This window comes from Centruroides sculpturatus, unplaced genomic scaffold (genome assembly GCF_000671375.1).
Source record: "Centruroides sculpturatus isolate CEXI.00-Female unplaced genomic scaffold, Cexi_2.0 scaffold96, whole genome shotgun sequence".
In the NCBI taxonomy this organism is placed as follows: Eukaryota; Metazoa; Arthropoda; class Arachnida; order Scorpiones; family Buthidae; genus Centruroides; species Centruroides sculpturatus.
In genome coordinates, this window is record NW_019384376.1 from 891,833 (window position 1) to 914,542 (window position 22,710).

General features: G+C 28.5%; 1 protein-coding gene across 1 annotated transcript in view; it reads left to right on the top strand.

The window, feature by feature from the left end:
* Positions 1 to 22,075, top strand: part of LOC111617181 — a 47,938-nt gene extending 25,863 nt beyond the window's left edge. Inside the window, exons 3-5 of the mRNA XM_023358513.1 lie at positions 13,462 to 13,496; positions 21,327 to 21,584; positions 21,659 to 22,075. Of these exons, the coding sequence (XP_023214281.1) occupies positions 13,462 to 13,496; positions 21,327 to 21,584; positions 21,659 to 21,680 (315 nt within the window). The 3' untranslated portion in view covers positions 21,681 to 22,075. The remainder of the gene's footprint in view (positions 1 to 13,461; positions 13,497 to 21,326; positions 21,585 to 21,658) is intronic.
* The last annotated feature ends 635 nt before the right edge of the window (positions 22,076 to 22,710 follow it).

The following is a 22,710-nucleotide window of genomic DNA, read 5'->3' on the forward strand; positions in this document are numbered from 1 at the left end:
TGAGTTTATAATTGATTTTTTTTCTTCAGCCGCATTCCTATCTACTGTTATAGTTGGATGCATATTTTTTTGAATGAAACCAACACTTTTTGAGCTTTGAAAATTGATGTTATGTGCAAAAAAGAACATCTCTACATGTGTTCCAAGCAGACCAAAACATATCCATTACAGTCTGCCTCAGCCAATGAAGAGCTATGTTGAGTCACCTGACTTCCAGAATGCAACAGGTGGTTTTGTTTTTGTTGTGTCATTTTGTTGTTCTGTTGGATTCTGATTGGTTCTGTTGGAACAGAGATTTTGATGTTAAAATGTTGTTTATTAGTACACATTTTATTATATAGTGTATTTCAGTGTTATAATTGAGTGAAAATGGATGAAGATGGTTTGATAATTGTAGAAGAAGGCAATGTTGGATCTAGAAAGAAACCTAAAACTGTTGGAGTTTGGGCAAAGAAGAAAATACAAAAATACAGTGCTCCTTTGGGATGAGATTTGAGGAACCAGTCGAGAAACTATCTGTAGGGCAACTTCTGTCAGCTGCCAAGAAAAAAGACATTGAATCACTTTTAAACAATGAAAGTTTTTCATGGTATAAACAAGTGTTGTGAAGCAGATGACCAGGAAAAAGAAGAAAATAATGGAAACCTGTGTGATTGTTTGGGAGAAGACATTTATTGTTCATTCATATTTTATAAAATGCCATGTTTTTTTTTACAGTATAACAAAGTGAAAAAGAATATAGTGGCCAGACAAAAGAAAACATATCCTAACATAGTTCATGCAAAAAAAACATATCCACCCTGTCCAAGCAAAAAGAAACATGTTCATATTTTAATGTCATATAATTAAATACTAACTATATTCCTATCAAAAACTGCCTTCAAATATTGATGTTGGATACAAAATGGAAAAAAATTAATAAATTTTTACAGGTGTGAGGTGTAAAATAAATTCAACAACAGATTTTTGCATTTTTCCAACAATTGTTTAGAGTGGACTTGTTTTTGTTTGCTTTTGCATGGCACTTCCACATGTGTGATATTTGTTTATGTATACCCAATTTTAGTAGTAGAATTTATATAAATAGTCTGATTTATTAATAGAGAGGTTGAGGCGCACGTTTTAAACGTGTAAACATGTACGTGTGACGTTCGGCGCCGCTTTCCCGTAAGCCTAAAAGTTTGACGATGGTGTTTGAAATGTCGAGCGTGATTCCACTGACTATCCAAACACCATTGTCAAACTTTTAGGCTTACGGGAAAGCGGCGCCGAACGTCACACGTACACGTTTACACGTTTAAAACGTGCGCCTCAACCTCTCTAATATTAAAGCAAATAATTAATTACTAGATTTATTATACTATTTATTTAATTAACTATATAAATTTGTCTAAAGACAGGTGGTTAATTACCATCTTGTATCAATATTAATTATTGTATTATGAATACTGATACAATGTAGTGATTTAACTGCTTATCTTTAAATTAATTTATATAGTTAGTTAATTAAATTAGTAGCCTAAATGTAATATGATAAATCTAATAATTAGATATTTGGTTTAACAATAAAGATTTGCATTATTTGATACTAATTTGTTTTGAATTTTTTATGTATGTTTATATGTATGGTTTATGTATGTTTAGTTCAGAGCTGTTTAAACTTTTCTATTTGCAATACTCTTACCTGAGAAAATTGTGTGTGGCCTTTAGTATACAGGTATATAAAATATATATACAAATAAAATCACTTGCTGATAATATATCATAAAACAGTTTATTCCAAAACAACTTTTTCATTATATATATTACCATTTATTACTATTTATTGAAGATAAAAACAAATTTGCATACTAATGAGATGGATGTGCTTATTTATTTTTGCATAAAGAATTAAATCTTGGCTGAATATTTGATACTGTGAGATGCAGGGCATTTTTAACATTTTTCAGTGTTGACTGACATTTCAATTATATACTTGTTAGTGCTGAAAGTGCCACTTAAATACTTAATACAAAATTTTACTGTCGTCAAATCTTTTGTGACCCCCACATTCAGTTTACCCACAGTTTAAGAAGCTTGTTTTAGTTCAATATTTGCTATGTATTTAACAGTTTAGGTACTTGGTTTTATTTGGTTACTGTTTCAATTTGTTCACTGATTTTCAAAATTTTTAGTCTAGATATATTTTATGTGACTATATAATAATCATTATGAAGAAAATCATATCTTAATTATTAAATATAATACAAAAAGATAGCATAACTGCTTACCTTGAATTCAGGTTAACCAAGTTTTAGCCTAGTTAATTCAGCTTTATCATTTGATTCTATAATACATGTATCCCTTGATTAACATGGTTAATTAATCCCTCAATGCTACTATATATATCAAAATTGCAATAATCAAGTATAAAGATGCTTTGATACTCGACTGAACAATTACCACCGGCTAGAACAAATCTTTGGTTAATAACAAATATTTTTATTTTAATAAATGAAAATAGCAAATTCACTAACACCTTGTTTGCCAAGAAAAACATATCTGTGTTAAGTAAAAATGGCTGTTAAAGCCACATTAATGAAAACGTCTGTTGTGTATTAAAAAGGGAATGCCACAATTAATTTTGCATGTTAAACAAAACTGTATTAAGCAAGGGATACCTGTATCTATTTTATTTGTGTAATATTGAGAAGTTTTTACAAGTTTCAAGTTTTATTTTAAGCATATAGCTTTTGATAACATTAACAACATTGATTTTGTTTTAATCTGATGTATATTTTATGCAGATCATTTGTAAGGTTATTGTTATCTGATTAAATGATTGTGATGAAAGAACAGTTATCCAATTATGACACATTGACTATGTACTGTTCCTTCTTGCTATATCCTACCATCTGTAAATGCTTAAAACACTAAATATGCCAATAAGTAAGTAAGATAAAATGAAACATTTTGCTCTTATCTATCTCCTTCCAAATCTTTCTGGAGAATAAAAAATTCCTAATGTAACCATTAACTATTAAGAATAAAGGTATCATGATCTTGATGGGATATTTCTATAATATTAATATAACTTAACTAGAAAGTAACATAAATTGCCTATTTGGCATATTGAATGCTTACATAAGAACCTGCATAAATTTATGATCTAACAAGTATATATATAGTTTCTAAAAAGTTACTGTGAGTGGAAAAGATTTAAGTAAAATTTTAATAAAAGTAAAGTTTTATGTATGATATTGCACTTTCTCCTTCAGCAAAATGCTAGAAATGTCTCCTAAAGGTTTCAAAATCCAGGGGATTGAGGTCAGGAAACCCATCATGCCAGATTCAGCAAGAGATTATGCAATTGGCAACATCACCTTCCAAAAACTGTAATTTAAAAACCAGAACAACTGTGAGCGAGTGGTAACATCATCTACCTCAAATTGGAAACACAGGACATACAATTTATGGGTCTTGTAGACAACGTCTACATACCTATAACTTAATGTCATTACAAATTTCTCACTGCACTTTAACTTTTTGGACACTATATAAAGTGGTACTTTGACTTATGAGTGTCCCAACTTAAGAGTTTTTCAATATACAAGCTGTATTTTAGCCAATTTTCTCAGCTTTGAGTTGAGAGCTAAAATTTGGGTTACAAGCCAGCTTCAGATACCCCACCACTAGTTGGTGCAGTGAACCGTAGATTACGAAAAAGAAGATTGAAAACTGCTGTAATTTCATTATTTTTGTTACTCTTTCAATGTCTGATGGGCTAGCTTATAGAAAAACATGTGATCGAATGATGGCATTAGTTCATTTCCATGTTGTGTGCAGTGCCACTGTCTCTCGTTTCTCAAATTTTTCATCTTTTCTTTCTTTATCTATGCAGCAAATGCCATAAAATCCACAAAACCAATTTATTGCAGTACATTCTATTGTGTTTTTATACAATATTCATTATTTATAAGTACATTTTTGACAAGCCTATTTCTTGTTTATAAAATCTTACTGCTGTTTTATGTTACCAGCATAGAGGTATGAAGGAGTATATGTTGAGAGTTGATATTTGGCACAGAGTATTAGGTGCCCAAATTATTTGCGCATAAAAAAAATCCAGACTTGAGAACCGACTCAAAATAAAATACAAAATGGCGACCCTCTTCTACAAACAGGCAAAACAGGCACCTCACCTCACTGAAGTCAGGTGGGGGAGAGTACCACCCACAGTCATTTTAATTAATTAAGAAGTGAACTCTGACCTTAGGACTGAACAAGTAGTTTCTTCTATGTTAAATAAAATTTGTAATCTAATTTTGTAAATTTGGGAGTGCTTCAAATATGACATTAAAACGGTTTTATGTTGTTACAACTGGTTTTTTTAAACATTATCTAGTATAGTAAAATTATGGTACTGATAAACATTTGACGTTATATTAGGGTCGACGTTATAATCAGGTTAAACTGTATATTGTTTGTGCAAAATAAAAAAAAATTTCGGACGATATAATAGCCACAATTATTTTTTTCAAAAAGGAAAATTTTTGTTAGGCATCAACAAAATTCAACCCGGGCTGACATGCAACGGAGAGAAATTTCGAAATTCGATAGGTCAATTTCATCGAAAATGCATGGTGGACGACCTCGTGGTCTGGCCGGCGAAGTTTGAATGATCATGCCAAAAAGCAGCAATATCAAAGAAGATTGGGGAAAGAATGAGACCTGCCTTCAGTGTCAAAGTGATTCTGTTTAGTAGTGAATCTCCGAGACATAGTCTTGTCCCAAACATGGTTTTGCTGTTTTACTTGTTCTTATTTAAAAAGAAGTAACAAAAAAATTGCGGTGTTTTGGGAGTCTGGAACAGATTAATGGCATTTCAATGGGGAAAATTGATTTGATATAAGAGTAATTTGAGTTAGAGTTTTATCATGGAACAAATTAATGAATACCTATACATGATATGTAAATTGTGATCATAGTTTATGTATAGTTTTTTTAGTTTTAGCTTAATTGGGGAAATTTTAGCCATTATTATGTCCATTTGCAAATGCTGCTCAATTCTGCATGAAATAATGGGAATAAAAGCTCATACTGTTACACCTTCACAGTTTACTACTACTTTTTCCATTGCAACCTCACATATTATTTTTATTATAAAATATTTAAAGTAGTTTTGCTTGTAAGAAGAGTTTATTAGGAAAAATTCCACTTGAGATCATTACGTACCACCATTTTGCTCTGGGTGTATCTAAAAGTTTGGATTGAATTGGCAAATCAAAAATTTTATTATTTTGATTTGCCGATTTATTTGATTGGATTTGATTATGACATAGAGAATATTTGATTTGAATATGATTCTTGTAGTAAAACAGGAAACATGTAAACAGGAAGCAAAAGCAACATTTAAATTCTGTTTTCTAGTCTCAATGAAGATCAAGGAGAATTTTTCCTGGGGAAATAGCATAATTTATGTATTTATGTTTCTAATCTGGTCTTATTGTCTTCAATAAGACAGTCATTATATAGAAATTACCTTGAGACAAATAAAAAAAAGGAGTTAATGAATATAAGGAAAATATTAGTGTTATCATTTTTGTAATTTTTATACTTTTAATTTAGTAAAGAAGCTTTCAATTTTTATCATACAAATACTTTCTATAGATACATAAAATGTCTTTCAAACATTCTGCAAGTGTAAATTTTATATATTTCTATATGAAACATTTTGTTATTTTAAACATTTTCAATATCTTAACTTTAATTGGCATTAATATTATTATGATAATTTAAATTAGTAACTGTTGTAGATTTAAGTTTTTTGGAGAATATTTTGTTTGTAAGTTTAATTTTGTATTTACTAGTTTATGGGAATTGTTTATTTGTCAAGGAAATTTTAGTACATTTCTTTTTTTCATAAGGCATTATTTTACATATTCAATAATTATACTAATAATTAAGCTATAATCCATCTAATTTAAAGTGTAGATACTACGTAATTTGAACCAAAGGTAGGCAATTAAGTTGTTATGTTTGCTATCTTGTATTAAATTATCTGTATTTAATTAGCCAGGTTGTAGCCAACTAATAAATCTGCATTATCATTTGAATGATTATTATACTGATATTAATTAATTTGATTTTTTAATATTTTATATTACTGTATTAGTAGTAGCAATAATAATAATAAAAAAAAATTTTTGTTTAGAGGACTACTGCTTACTGCAAGTCATTTCAATTTCCTAGCTCAGTCTTTTGCCTTCTAAGCTCAGCTTTCCATTCATAAAATGGAAATTGTCTTACATTAAGAGAAGTTTCGAAGGATGAACTTGGAAAAAGATATGCTATTTTTTAAAGTAAATGCAAATAAAGTAATGATCTTAATTTAAAGAATGTTATATAGAATATTCCTTTTAAATAGTGCATTTGATCCTTTGATATCCAAACTGGTCAGAACATTGAAAAGTAGGTTAGATGTCTGGAAATAGGTTTAAATATTTTCAAGGTTAACAGGACTTCCTTATCTGTATAAATAATAAAAATTGATTGATGTATTTTTGGATATTAGTGATTAGCATATTTGATTGTATTATATAGCCCTATTCTGTTTTGTTTTAGTTGACGGTACACTATGAATAGAATCTGTCATTTCTTACAAGATTTGTCGATGCTTGAAGTAAACTTCAGTGGGTAATTATGTAAAATAGACAACACTGAAGAGATTGGAAGTATTTATTCAATACCAACAAAAAGATATTAATTCGGATGTTGCTTTCCTTGTTGACAAAATTGGCAGCCAAAATTGAAAGACACGAACTTACAAAAAACTGTAAATTATGAACAGGGAAAACATTTCTAAAAATTGCATTCATGTAAACCTTGAATAAATTTAAAATTGTGAAAAGCATCTGTTAATAAATGGTTCTTATCATGAAAATGAATGAACTGGAGTCTCTATAACTAGATTGTTTGATCATGTAGGACCAAGAAGTTTACCTTAAAGGACATATTTGTAATTAAAGATATGACATTCATAAAATCCTGTTTTTTATAATATATATATATAATGTTATGTTATTTTTAACTCCACGCTATTTAGATCAATGCTGACTGTTAGCATAAATGTATTTTATCACTAGATGAAAGTAAAGATGATAAACTTTTATTACTTTATTATGGAATATCTGAAATTGGCTTTTACAGTGGAGGAATAATTTTCTAGATCAGTATCTGTCGTAATAGCATCCTGTTTCGAAAGTTGAGTTTTTTTCCTCATTTAGAAAATTTTACGTGGACAAATGTGATTACAGTATATATCTGTAGCTCACTCCTGAAATTTTTCACATGAAGAAATCAGTGATGTAGCTATAACTTTGTGAATTTGCAGTATTTCTCTTGATATGATACAAATGATTATTTATAATTAAATAATGANTATTCAGTTATACATCAATTTTCTTTTTATTATTATTCTGAAGGAAATTTTGCATAATTTGGAGGCACCGGCAAACTTCTTACAGACCTCCAAGGGCCCGCAGCCCCCTGTTAAGAAACACTGTTTTAAACTATTCTTTTCCACTTGCTAAAGTAACGAAAGAAACAAAAAAATTTTAAATAATACAAAACCATTTAAATCATTGTATGATAATACAGTTACTATTTATCAAGTTTGAAGTGAAATGGATTGCATAAGAGGTTTGTGGAGAGTGATAGATCTTGTATTATTCATTAGGTTACGATTATATGACAGATGTTCATATAATGAAGAACATTTGTGCATAGCAATCTGCACAGATAAATTATCACCATTGATTCAAGATCAGTTTGTCTAATGTGTTAGCATAGCATGTATACAGTTTTGATAACAGTAGGCTTATTGTCCTGTTTTGTCAAGGGTTAAAATCTGTACAAAAATCCTGCCAAATGCAAAGTTTTGTTTGTTTTCTAAATACACAGAAAGTTTATTCTTGTAATGTAAATTGAAAACTTGGAATAAAATTAATAATCTTAATTAAGGTTTACATTAAGATTATTAATTTTATTTCATAATTTACATTAAGATTATTAATTTTATTTCATAATATAACTATTTTTAACTTGAATTAATTAAGATTTACATTAAGTTAAAAATAGTTTCTTTGTTTGTAATGTATGTTATGAAATTGAATGCTCAATCTGTACAAGAATTAATAAACAAACATTTTTGTTTGGGTCAAATGTTGTTGAAAATATGTTAATGTTTAGTATAGAGGATTGTGTATATTTTAAGTAAGGCTCATGACACAAATTTGTTAATGAGATATTTTTATTGCTTGCGTATTTTTATTTTAACCATTTAAACATATACATTAATGAGATACAATTGTCATTTTGTAAGTCTTTCGTATTAATTCTATTCCTCTTCGCCTCTAGATTTAGTTACCTGATAACATCATTTTTAAGATGACGATGCCTTGTAACTTAATTGAAGGTAGCCTGTTAGGTCTATTAAATTGTAACACATCATTTTAACAATGCCAAATAGTCAATTCTCCTATAACACTGTTGATAATTCCATTTTATATGAATTCCATGTTGTACAAGTCACTTAGATTTTACAAATACATGTGCTGGACTGTGAACGACTCACGTATTTGTAAAATCTAAGTGACTTGTACAACATGGAATTCATAAAAAAAGGAATTATCAACAGTGTTATAGGGGGTCGACTGTAAGTTATCAGACTTAACAGACATCACTAGGTCAATAGGATCGGTTAGGTTAAATTTGATATTGATGAATTCACCATCAGTTATATTCTAAACCAGTGGTTCTTAACCTTTTTATACTCGCAGCCCACCAAATATTTCAAATTTTTTTTGTGATCCCCCATTTTTTTAATAATAATTTATATTTGTTAAATTATCTATAATAAATTGATTTTATTTATTATTGCCTTATTTTTTTATATAATAAATGTAAAATGTAACTTTATTATTTCATTATCTATTTAAATAACATTCAAACTTCACAATTAAACATAAAAACGCATTAATTTTTAACAAAAAATAAAATAAGAAAAATTTATAGAAAAAACAAAAAATATTCGAAAATAATTTAATGAGATTCCTGTTGCTGAATATCCTCAACTAATTTGTTAATTCTTGGTTCAGTTGTTTGTATTTGTAATGCTATCTGCATGTAGGCATGTTTTTATATCCATTATAGTTGAGAACCCTTACAAATGTTAAACATAGCAGGTTTTAATAATTCTTCGGCTATTGTAAATGGTTATTTTGCTTTAGCAACGTGAAGAGCTGCAATAAATGAAGCTTTTAATAATTCTTTATTTTTAGTAGTTGTGACATTTATGAGTGTCTTTTGATTTTTTAATTTTCCTTCTAAAAAAATCATACATTTTATTTTTATATTGTTAGTGCTTAGAATTTAAATGCCTCAACAATTTATTTGGTTTCATTGTTTCATTGGAGAGAACTACATCACATATGACGCATTGTGGTTTTGTAATTCCTTAAACTTCTATGCTTATGAACCCATATTTGATATAATCACCATCGTATTTTCTAATTTTAATGTTACTTAATTTTATACCTTCAGTTTTAGGACTTGTGGTTTTTTCTGTTGCATTTTTCACTGTATCATCATCGGAACTTTCACTAGTATTTTCTTCACTATAATTTCTTCTTGAAGGTCCTGGTCCGCAATTATTTACATTAAAAAGTTTTCTAATGTTCCTTCCTGGTTTTTGTTCATTTTTATGGGTTAATTATAAATAATTAAAACTAAACACAATATAAGAAAGAAATGCACTATTACTTGATCCAAAGTCGATGCTAAAACTAAACTAAAACTAAAACATCCTCAACTTGTAAAGATTTTGCATATCTTTTGCAAAAACATTTAAATTTTCAAAGCCTACTACTAAGCCTACTATTTTTCTTAATTATTTTTAAAATTTTAAGCATTAATAGTTTCTTAGAATTACTTTGGAATAAAAAAAGTAAATACTGCAGTGTAAGTAGCATATTTGCATTTATTTCTTCTATACTAACAAAGTTGTATGTAGGAAAAAATAAGAAATAAATAAAAAAAAAACTAAATAAGAAAACGTTATCTTTCTTATTTTACTTCTCAGTACGATACTCAGTTATACATCAATTTTCTTTTTATTATTATTCTGAAGGAAATTTTGCATAATTTGGAGGCACCCGGCAAACTTCTTACAGACCTCCAAGGGCCCGCAGCCCCCTGTTAAGAAACACTGTTTTAAACTATTCTTTTCCACTTGCTAAAGTAACGAAAGAAACAAAAAAATTTTAAATAATACAAAACCATTTAAATCATTGTATGATAATACAGTTACTATTTATCAAGTTTGAAGTGAAATGGATTGCATAAGAGGTTTGTGGAGAGTGATAGATCTTGTATTATTCATTAGGTTACGATTATATGACAGATGTTCATATAATGAAGAACATTTGTGCATAGCAATCTGCACAGATAAATTATCACCATTGATTCAAGATCAGTTTGTCTAATGTGTTAGCATAGCATGTATACAGTTTTGATAACAGTAGGCTTATTGTCCTGTTTTGTCAAGGGTTAAAATCTGTACAAAAATCCTGCCAAATGCAAAGTTTTGTTCGTTTTCTAAATACACAGAAAGTTTGTCCTGTAGAAATTCATAAACAAATTATGGAAGTATATGGTGATCACATTATAAATGAAGCAAGTGTGAGAAAATAATGTTTAATCAAGAAAGATAATTCATGACTACACTCTACTACAGCCATTCAAGCTGTGCCTCAGAAATTTGGCTAGGATATTTTTGACCGCCCAACATACAAACCTAACCTAACTCCCAGTGACTTTCACTTCTTTCCCAAGCTGAAAGAGTTTTTGATGGATTTGGAATGAATGACGAGATGAATGAAGCTGTTACTAACTAGCTGAAAAAACCATCAGTGGAAGTCTATGCCAAAGAAATCCAAAAACTCTAGTGTATGCTATGACAAGTGCTTTAATCAAAATGGTGACTATGTAGAAATGTAACGGGTCTTGTTCTAATTATTTAATAAAAATTTTTCCTATCATTACTGTTCTTTTCTTTTTTATAGCCAAACTTTTTATTTTCTGGCTGCCCCTTGTACCTGTTGCATTACAAATAAATTAAATAACAATTATAAAAAATCTATTTTATGAGGTTAGAGAACACACTTTAGATCAGGAATTCTCACTGTGATGTGTACAAACCCATGGTGATCAAAAATTAGTACATGATCAATTGGAAACAGTTCATTAAAAATTATTAGTCCAATAGGCTGTGTATATGAGAGTTTAGGATGATGTAAATTTGCATGCTGTAAGTAGATCTTTTCTATGAAAATGGTGTGGATTATTACTAGCTCATCAAATAAATTATTAACTGTAATAGCAAAAAAGGAGGTTTCAAGAACAGGTCAAGTAATCCTCAGAGGAATTGACAGTTGAAAAAGTTTGAGGACTCCTGTTTTACATACAGTAGTTAATATACTCTTGACTTCATACATTTAACATTAAATGCTTAAGAAATAAAGTACAATATATGTAAGGTATATATACTAATGTCTATTGCATTTATGGCATTACTCAATACTTAAATTGGGGAAAAGATAGATATTATATAAATGTGCATTATGAGAGAAAAATGGAAAACTATATTGAAACATTTGTTTCAAGTTTAAAGAAGTGAACTACATTCTTAATTCTTGGGAAAATTGCATTGTAAATAATGAATTTTGTATGGGTCTAATTGCTGTGGACATTGATTTGTGTTTTGAAAGATATTAAGATTCAAATCAAATGTACAGCATCTTGGTAGAGATGCTAAATTTCTTTTAATGCATCCAAGTCTATATTTATATTTCCTATTCATCAATGAGAAACACTGTTGAATAAAGATGAGATTCTTTATCTACAGAAAAATAAAGTTCAAGAAAGCTGAAATTTATAGTATTAATGCCAATTTATTAATATTTTGGTAATTTCTGTTTGAATACAACCCAAAATATTAACAGTGTGGCATGATGTGTAGATTTGAGTAACTTATAACCTATATAAGTTTCTATAATATTGAGTCTAGGAAAGTATATATGGAAAATAATTTGTAGACTCCTTAGAATACAGGTAATTACATATATAAACATCTCTAACTTGTAAGTCCGATATTTACATTAAAGCCAAATGATTGCCAGATTAAATCAGGATATATTACTACTAATTACTGCTGCTGTTAATAATTAAATACTGAATAATTTGACATAGAGGTATGTGTTAGGCACCATCTCTTATTAAATTTAATAATTATCATTAAAGTAATATGTATTAAATAATTTAGAAAATTCTGGAAGAAAAGAATTGGCCCAGAATGGGACTGGAACCTGCAACTGCTGCTTACAGTTACAGGCATGTTAAGGAGTTACACAGAGGTCCAGATAGTGTAACTGGCAATGCATCTTCATGGTAAGCAGCAGTTGCAGGTTCGAGTCCCACTCTGGGCTGATTCTTTTCTTCCAGAATTTTCTAAATTATTTAATACATATTACTTTAATGATAATTATTAAATTTAATAAGAGATTGTGCCTAACACATACCTCTATGTCAAATTATTCAGTATTTAATTATTAACAGCAGCAGTAATTAGTAGTAATATATCCTGATTTAATCTGGCAATCATTTGGCTTTAATGTAAATATCGGACTTACAAGTTAGAGGTGTTTATATATGTAATTACCTGTATTCTAAGGAGTCTACAAATTATTTTCCATATATACTTTCCTAGACTCAATATTATAGAAACTTATATAGGTTATAAGTTACTCAAATCTACACATCATGCCACACTGTTAATATTTTGGGTTGTATTCAAACAGAAATTACCAAAATATTAATAAATTGGCATTAATACTATANATAGTCTTCGTTAGGCTTAACATCGATGAAAATTCAACGTGAAGCGACACACAACGGAGAAAAATTTCAACACTGGATAAATTAATATATTTTTTCATACATAATTGGTTATCCGAACAACCCCAGTCCCCAATTGATTCGGATAAACGACACTCTACTGTATTTATATTTTAAATGTTTTATTATTATTTTTTAATATTCTTTTTTTGGCATTTTATGTGCCAAAATTCAAAATAAGATATATAGAAAAAATATTCTAAAAAAACTTCTATAAAATAAAGATAATTCTGCCAGATGCAATAAAAACTTGATAAGTTTATTATATAAAGTAGTATTGAGTTTAAGCAAAAAAAATGAACATGTTTTTTAATGGCTTATTTATTTCTTTTTGTTTTTTCAAATTAATTGTAAAATTAATGTAATTGAGACTGATTAATTATTATTCTTTTTAAATCAAAGATTCCATGATGTATTTTGTCCTTCAAAAGTCATTTATTAAACTGAATATATATTATTTTTTAATAGGATTTAAATTATCCATTGGACTTAGCATTTCCAAGGTAAGCTCTTTAAAATTTCTCTATTATTAAATAAGACTATTTGTTTAGTATAAGATAGTTTATAAATTTTCCTGCTGTATGTAAATTATAAGTGATTATTTTGAATTATTCACATAATTATGAAATTTACTTATAAAAAAAATCTAAATAGAGTAGACCAGTTTAAATTTATATACATATAAAGATTATTTTCAGAACATTTAAAACAGGTTTTGAACAGCCAATGTTCTTAATTTCAATATATGATTAATAACGTGTGGCTGAATCACAGATATGGTAGAATATTTTTCATATATTAAAATAAATTTTAGTTAACTGACTTTTAGGTTATACTATGTTTATGTTTATAACACTTATATCAAAATTTTTGTTTTAAAAATGCAGAAAGTTCTCGTTTAATATTGTTTTGTTGAATGTTATTGAGGAAAAATACATGCACATAATTGTTTACAATTACAGTTGTTGAATTTTCTTTATAAACAGTAAAATTGATTTTGTAAGATAGGAAGTTAATGCTGGGGGTTGCAAACACAATCCAATCAGAACAATATTAATAGATCATATCTTGTTTTTATTGTTTAGTCTATGGTAACATTGGTTTCATCGTTGTCATATAAATGTCAATTTAGAATCACAAATACTTTTCTCAATTAAACATGAAATTTGTAGAATATTGTCAGTTGTTTTACCACATGCTTGCATAGATGATATGCAATAAATTCTGCACTGCATTCAGCTTGCATTGTTGACTAGTTGTTGTAATATAAACAAAAATTGAAAGTAAATAAAAAATGGATTACAATTTTAATACAGTAATACCTCGACTTACATGATTTTCAAATCTTGTCGATTCATCTTTTGTTTGAGCGCCATACAACTTTTGATTACTCACTCCCCCCACACTATTGTTCAGCTTACATGTTCGGATGTGTAGCTCAGAATCAACACATAGCTACAATTTATTTTGTGTTATTTATTTCTGTGTTTGTTATATCTACAGAGACTTGAGAGAGACTCTATGTGGTGATTTCTTATAACTGTGAACGAATCAAAAGACAAGATAAGATTAATGGGAATATTTATTAGCTTACATACATCTGACTTGGATTGTACCCAAATTGCGAAATTATACTCCGACTTACGCGGTTATCGCTCAGTGCCACCTATCACATAAGTTCGGGGTATTACTGTATACACATTAATTTGCATACAGTTACTACAATTTTTACACTTGCTACTTTGATTTGTTGTATAATTGGGATATCTGTTTGATTACAAGTGGATGAAGATAAACATTTCATCTTAGATTGAAAAACTGTCAATGATAATATTAATGAAACTTTGATTCTAATGAAGTTAGAGAATTATTACTCTCTATCCTATTACTTTACCCCACTTTTTTTCACTAACTTTGATAAAATGAAAATTTATCATTTTTTTATAAAATATAATTTCAAAGTAAGCTGCATTAATTTTTAATTAACAAAGTGCCAACTCTCTAAGTTACAATATTAAAAAAATTATTTGTTTCTTGGACAAAATTATTTTTTGTTTCTTGTAAATTTTAATTTAACTGCCAGAAATTCAATAATAAATTACAATTACGAAATAAAAAATAAACTGTTAAGCAAAGGTTACACAGAATTATTTTTTAAGTAATTACTCAAATTATTTTCTTTCTGTAAGATTTGGTTTATGCTTGACTTGATTCTAAACATCACACAGTTGTTTCAATGTGTATTTATTTATAGATCTCAGTGGTGGATTTCTCACAAATGCTGCATTATGCTAGTTTCAATGGTGTGCAGTGACATTTGATGATAGGAAAGCTGTGTTTTCATTAAAATTATAAACAAATACTGGAAATGACAAAAATAAACAGTTTATTTATTTCAATTCTAAAATAGTTACATTGACATGAAACAAAGATATAACAACTTGTTTATGAAAATAATCACACAATATGTATTTATATCAATATTTTAGAAAATACAAAGGAAGAGACACTTTCACAGCTTCCATTTTATGTCTTTTTTTAAACACATTTAAGCCATATTAGTATGCCAAAAGAGAAACAAATCTTTTGCAAAAATCTGTGTTCAAAATATGTCTATCATTAAATATTATGCTATTTTTATATATATAAATCCTACCAGTCAAGAAATGTCACTTAAATTAAAAAAACTTAAAATAACCATACAAGTTAAAACACATTTTAGTGATGAAATCTTGGTGCCTAGGCATGTTTTGTGCAGATAAATTTATAAAAGCTTATTACTTGACAAAAAAAGAAGTTAGTAGACAAATTTTCATTCTCTATATCTATTTTGATTATCTATAATTTCTTGTTGTATATTTTAATTATTCTCTAATTTTTACAGCAGATTATATTTTTTGTTAATGAAATTTAACAAAATTTTGCAACAAAATGTGTGCTCTGTTATTTTCTAATGCATTTTTCTTAAGGCTTGATAATCCTTGTTTTTGTTTATTCATGCTACGTAATACTAAAAGTTAAGTAATGATATAAAACATGGTTCCTTACTTTAGAATTAAATCTAATAAGTGTAACTGTTTGTGTGTTGATGACTGTAAATATAGAACAAACTTTTAAAGAACACAATCTATATGCATAAATGTTGTTCTTTGAAACAATTTTTTGACAAAAATAAGTTGCTACATTAACATTAATTTTTTTTGTAAATATTTTAAACCTGAATTTTGTTGAATTGAGCTAAAGTTTGACAAAACTGAATTATATTTATTGCGTTCAGAAAATTATTCCAAGAATAGATGTTTAACGCATTTTTTTATTTATTTTTCTTGCGTAAAGTGAAAGTGCTAAAGTGAAAGTAGTAATAAAATTCTGTAAATATTTAATCTGTTTAAATATTTTAAAAAATCTAACATTGGCAGATGTGATTATTTAAAAAGTTTTAAACAGAAGTGTGTTATTCTTGGTTTTGTAATTTGTGATATTACACTCATACAAAAGAAATGTAATTGTCTTCTGAGGCTGTTGATAGGTAATATGTTAGATATTTAAATTTGTAGCTGAAACAGACAAAAGTAATAAATCAGAATTTACTGTAAATATTTGAAACTGTATCTATGTTCTTTTTATACTTCTTAAAGACACAATAAAGTGCTGATTGAAGACACTAGACTATTCAATTCCTTACTCTGGTCGATGCATCAGTCAAAACATGCTCTGGGTTTGAAAGCCTCTCTTCAAATCACTGCTTTCAAGTCTGGAATGTGTTTTGACTGATGCATTGACCAGAGTAAGGAATTGAATAAAAGTGTATTGAATAGTCTAGTGTCTTCAATCAACATTCTGTGTTTTTAAAAAAGAATAAATCTGGAGTTTATTATTCTGACATGCTTTAGTACTTGTGTATAAAATTCATTTTTAACTGTTAAAGTTTACAAACTTTATCTGAGATAATTCAGCAGATATATAATGTATCATAAAATGCCAAATAGCTATTAAATTAGTACGATCACATGTTCTTACAGTTAATTTCTTTGCCAAAATTTCTAGAAACTTACATAATTCTAAACAATATACCATTTTTAAAATTACTTTCAAATTGCATGTTTATATTCTTAACAAGTGCTAAAGATTAGTTATAGAGATAACTCTAATATTAATCATTGAAGATAAAGAAACAGAAGTAAAAGATTTTTACTGTAGTTTTCAAAAGCATGGCATTATCTTTGAAAGTATATCCGCTTTCAGAATCTCGCACTTAATTTCTGTAAGATTATAACATGCATCCCAACTCTCTTTACATTTACAGAATGTTCATCCTTCTGTCTCATCTGTTAATAGGCTAAATTTCCATTTTGATGAGATTTGGGTGAAAAGTCTTATGATTTTATAAAGTTTCCTGTAAACGATACTTTAAATAAGCCATACTTTTCAGGGAAAGGAAGTACCATAGATCAGATAATGGAAGATTACAAAGACTCCTTGGCAAATTAGCCTGGAGGGGACACAAATGAGTAGATCAGATAGAAATGGGTTCAATTCTCATGCTAGCAAGTAAAGGGTTAAGACCTCTGTCAGACCAAAAATTGAATACTTTGTTATATATCCAGATTTATATTAAACTTGCTTTCATTTTCTAATTGTGCATTACAAAAATTACAATGCATTGCCAAACATTATTAATAAACAATAATCATTTATGAAAAAATTTATGACAAATATTGGAGTAGGTTTGCTTCCATTTGACAACTTAAAAATTCATAATTTAGTAACTTAAATACAATCAAATAACTCAACCCTCAAACAGATCATAAAAAAACTGCAGATCCTTGTTCAAGGTATGGATGCTTAATTTAAATTGCATTTCCATTAACAACTATTTTGATATCAAAATAAATGTTACAGAAAGTCGGATCTGAAATAATTACAATGATATTTCAAGATAATCTAAGCTTTTTCATTGAATTTTTAATGTAGAGTATGTAATTTGAGATATGATATTCTATGATTTTTAATGAAATGCTCCAATTATGTACAAAAAGCTTTGGATAATAACTTTGGAACTTTCTAAATTTGTTATCATAAATAAAGTACTGTAATATAAAACTTATGAATTTACAGTAGAGCGTCGTTCTAGTCGGCAAATCAAATGTCCGCTAGTGATGTGGCACTACAATATTTGGCTATGTCTTGGCTGCTTTAATAGTATTTTTACATGTTTTAGCTGGTAACATGGCTCGACCATGAAAGGGAGCCAGTATTTAAACAAGGTTTAATTTTCTAAATTTTTAACGATACAATAGAATTATTATTTTAAAAAATTTTTGTTAGGCTTAACATCGATGAAAATTCAACGCAAAGTAGGTTAATAGCGATATACTAATTACATGAGATATACTAATATACTATACTAATAATGTATTTTTTCATATTTTTCGGTTATCCGACCAACCCCAGCCCCCAATTGAGTTGGATAATCGATTCTCTACTGTATTTCATTTATTATATACTCAAACAGACATGTTTTATTTATTTTACAATAACTTTTGGAAATACTATCAGACAGTTTATTTCCACCCCCATACATAACAAGCCCAAAGTTTAAAAAAATACAAAAACATACAAATCTATAACTTGATACATAAAAAAATATAAATGACAGAAAAATATCTTTTTGTTGTTTTGTATATAATATAAATTCATTAAGAAACATAAAAGTCATGTATTAAAAAACATATATTTGACAATATGCTAAATGAAATGTGTAATTGTAAAAAAGCAAAAAAGCGGGAATAAAAAATAATAATAATTAAGAAGTAAAAAGTAGTAAAAAGTAAAAAAAAAGATTTAAGAGTTATGTAAAAAGTGTTGAAGTGCCCACTTACAATGAGCAAATTTTTCATGAAGTAGACATTCCATCCAGACCATATCAGCTATTCAATAAAAAAAAAAAAAATGTGTGTGTCAATGATAAACAAAAATGAGTGTGAATACATATAGTATTATGAGTGTTTTTTCTGGGGATTCTTAGATTTTGCTTTTGTTGTGGAATTATTCCATTAAAATATTTAAAAAGAGAATTTGATCAAAATGTTTAATTATCTTGAAAAGATTTGGAAGTTCTAGTCTTACTCTAGCAACATTTGGGTTATTGGTTTGCAGTAGGTTACTACACTTATTTAAAAGTAGATAAAGTTTATCGTGTTCTCTTAATATTTTAGCAAGTAAAGAGGGGGCACCCATGGGCCAAATGGGAATGCAGTAGTCCACGAGGGTTTGAAATTTGGCAAAAACATAGGGATCATAAAACAGATTTATAGGATATGGTTTTACAAACTCTATAATATCCCGCAATGGATAGCCAATGATTTTACTGTCTTGTCTATATAGCTTTTAAAAGTTAATTTAGTGTCACAACAATCTTGGAATTATTTTTGTGAGTTGACATATTGCAGTACAAAAGTATTTATAAAAAGGGGTGGTAGGGATGGATTCTTGAATAAAGAAAAACACATTATTACAGATTCTTGTACATTAATTCTAAGGTTAACTTTACTAAAGGCAGAAGATGAGAGGTGTAGATCAAATTGGAGAGCAGTGGGATCATGCTCTTTAATTCAGCTTTATATAGTCTGCATAGATGATAACAGAAGAACTTAAATTAATAAATAATTCATTGATTTATTCAGAAAAGAAAAGTCCACTTAGAACCAATCTTTGTTGAATACCAGTTAAAGGCAGAAAATCAAGAAAAGTAAGATCCTTTACTTTGATCTTGTATAATCGGGCTGGAAAATAGCTGTTCAGCCAGGAGTGAAGAGCTGGGTTAATATCAAAATAGTCTCGGAGCGTGTCTAAAAGTATATTTGGAAGTATGGTGTCAAAGGCTTGACTTCGGTTGAATGCTTTTTTTTTTTTTTTTTTTTTGAATTGTTCAGGATTATAAACATAGACCAAGTAAATTAGTAGTAGTTAATTGAGTATGCATTCCTCAAAGTTGAATAGTTAAGAGTTTTGATGTTATTGGAACACACATTTTATTGAAGAGACATGTTTCGAAAATTTTAAGCATTGTGACAGATAAAGAAATGGGTCAAAAGATTTTTTTTTTTTGTATTGGTATAATGGTAGAGGAATACCATTGTTATGGTACCAGGCTATATTGAAGTACTTCAGAAAAAGTTATGGCAATAATTGGTTTTAGTTTTATATAGAAAATTGAGGGAATGGAGTGTCGACTGAAATTGGAGGGCTTCAACTTATCTATGACATCCTTTGCTTCTGAAAAAGAAAAACTGTATTGATAAGTATAGTTGTGAGGCATAAGTGAAAAATAATCTGCCTAAATAGTGTAATTTGGAAAAATTATGCATTAATAGATTTATAGGTATCAAAAATCATTTCATCAACAAAGGAAGTTGATTTATTTTGAGTTCTTTCAGAAAATTTTGGGATGAATTCCCAAAACATACAGAGTCAGAAGCTAAAGTGCTTATGATATTATTAAAATAGTTTTGAAAAGATATGTTGCATTCTTTGTTGTATTGTTTTTATAAAATATGATGAATGTAGGGGTTGCATGGATTTCCACTCGGTCCATTGCTTTCTAGTGATATTTCTTAATATTTTTAAATGGTGAGAGAGAACCATTTGTATGAGGAAGTATCAACATTTTGATATTGATCAATATCAAATTACTGGTAGTAGAATAAAAAAAACATATATTAAATCAATAATGGTTTGAGGAGGTAATACAGGAAAATCCAGTTAATGTAACAAATGTGTTTAGTGTCTTGTTTAAAATTAAAATGATGCCTTAAAGTGATTAAGATACTGCCACTGTGTTGGTTTTCATGGCAAAATGAAAGATAAGAAAATTCTATTGATGTGTAAAATTTTCTAGATTATGTTTCTGTGGGGTAATCCAGCTTTAAGTAAGTATGTGTAAGTTATAAAACTTGCTGAGAATAGTTGGAAGAGGCACTTATTTTTGATAGATTAACATTTTGCATAAAAATCCTGAAATATAAGCTATTCCAGCTTTTTATTATTATTATTTTTTAAGCTATAATTTAACGTAGTATACAATTTGATCTAGAAATAGGTAGTCCACTATCATATAACTATTTTAGTGATTGAAATTAATTTAACTAATTAATTTAGAATCATTTAGTGGAAAAATTGCAAGTGAGATTCAGATGCATGACAAACATCTTGTCATCCCAATATTATGCTATTATGCACCTCTCTTTTTCTCAATCTTATTTATTGGCACCATAAATTATTTTCACAACCAGTTATTTTCACTACTGTTAAATAAAGTCTTGGTTTTCCAGAAATCCCAGCAACATGACTCTTCCGCCAGCTTATGACACCGTCGTTGGTGACTGTGGAGTGGCACAGCATGCCAGGCTGCTCGGTGTCCCCAGCCAGGTGGTGGACGGTGCAGATTCCGAAGTTCCTCCCCCCAGCTACGAGGAGGCGGTCCTCTTGGGAAGACAGCAGCAAGAACAGTGCACTGTAGTGCCTTCCACGCGGAGAATGCCCTGTCAAGAAAGTCTGATAACAGTCGGGACTTTTAATCAAGAACGAACGTAAGATCCATTTTCTCGAATCTCACTTTATCAATTTAAGTAACATTAATTTAATCTTTTTCTTGTGCTTTCAGAGAACCATACAAGAACGTCTGAAAAGCATTCTCGATAATCATAATATATCATACAAAAGCACCCATTGTATAACATTTATAATCAAGTTACCGAAGACATGTGTTAGAATTTTAATACAGTAGGAATATTTAATTAGACATCTCTTTTGGGTTTTGGCTACTTCCGATATCGGTGGGAAAGGTTATTTGGTACAATACATGGCTTATACTTAAATGAAACAAAATTTTTTTTAGATAAATGGGAGCAATAATTTTTTAGTACCACTCTTATCAAAAAGATATCATTTTGATAAATATGAGGCAGGTTTATACAAACACTTTGACATTTTCCAAAATCAATTTATATGAAACCCCATCTTTTATATAAATGTATGTGTAAATAAGTATATATATTTTATATATATATATATATTATATATAAGACTATACTATTACATACAAATAAAAACCCAGCGGAGCGGGATCTTGCAGCTAGTATATTTAACATCAATTTGACAATTATTAATACTACAATGCAAAAACACCTGGGAAGTATTGACCCTTATTAATTTCNATATATAATATATAGTTTTTAAACGAAAGCAAATATAACATTTTATAGAGTATATTCCAATTCACAATGGCTGTAGTTTCTATACTTCATAGGTAACTTTTAATGAACAAACAACTTTTGAGGGGAAAAAATGCATTTTAAAACTTCAGAAAAATGAACATTTCTTCATTTTTTTTTTTTTTCATTACTTTTTATTTAAGGTAGTGTTTGGATTGTTTGACTTTTGACAAGTCACTTTCTCTCTTTTCTACTTAACACCTTAATTGATAGGATGATAGATTAGAACTGAGCTCAAATTAGGATGTTGCAATGTACAAAATAGAAAGTGAATGTACAACTGTGCAAATTTTTATATCAAAATTTGCATATTGTAAAAACTGTGACATTAGAACAAATCAAATACATGGGGAATGGACGATGATTGGAAAGGCAGCTTTGTTTTAAAATTGCAATCTCTTTACAACCGGTTGTTTTTCGAATAAGTTGCTGATGGCACAAA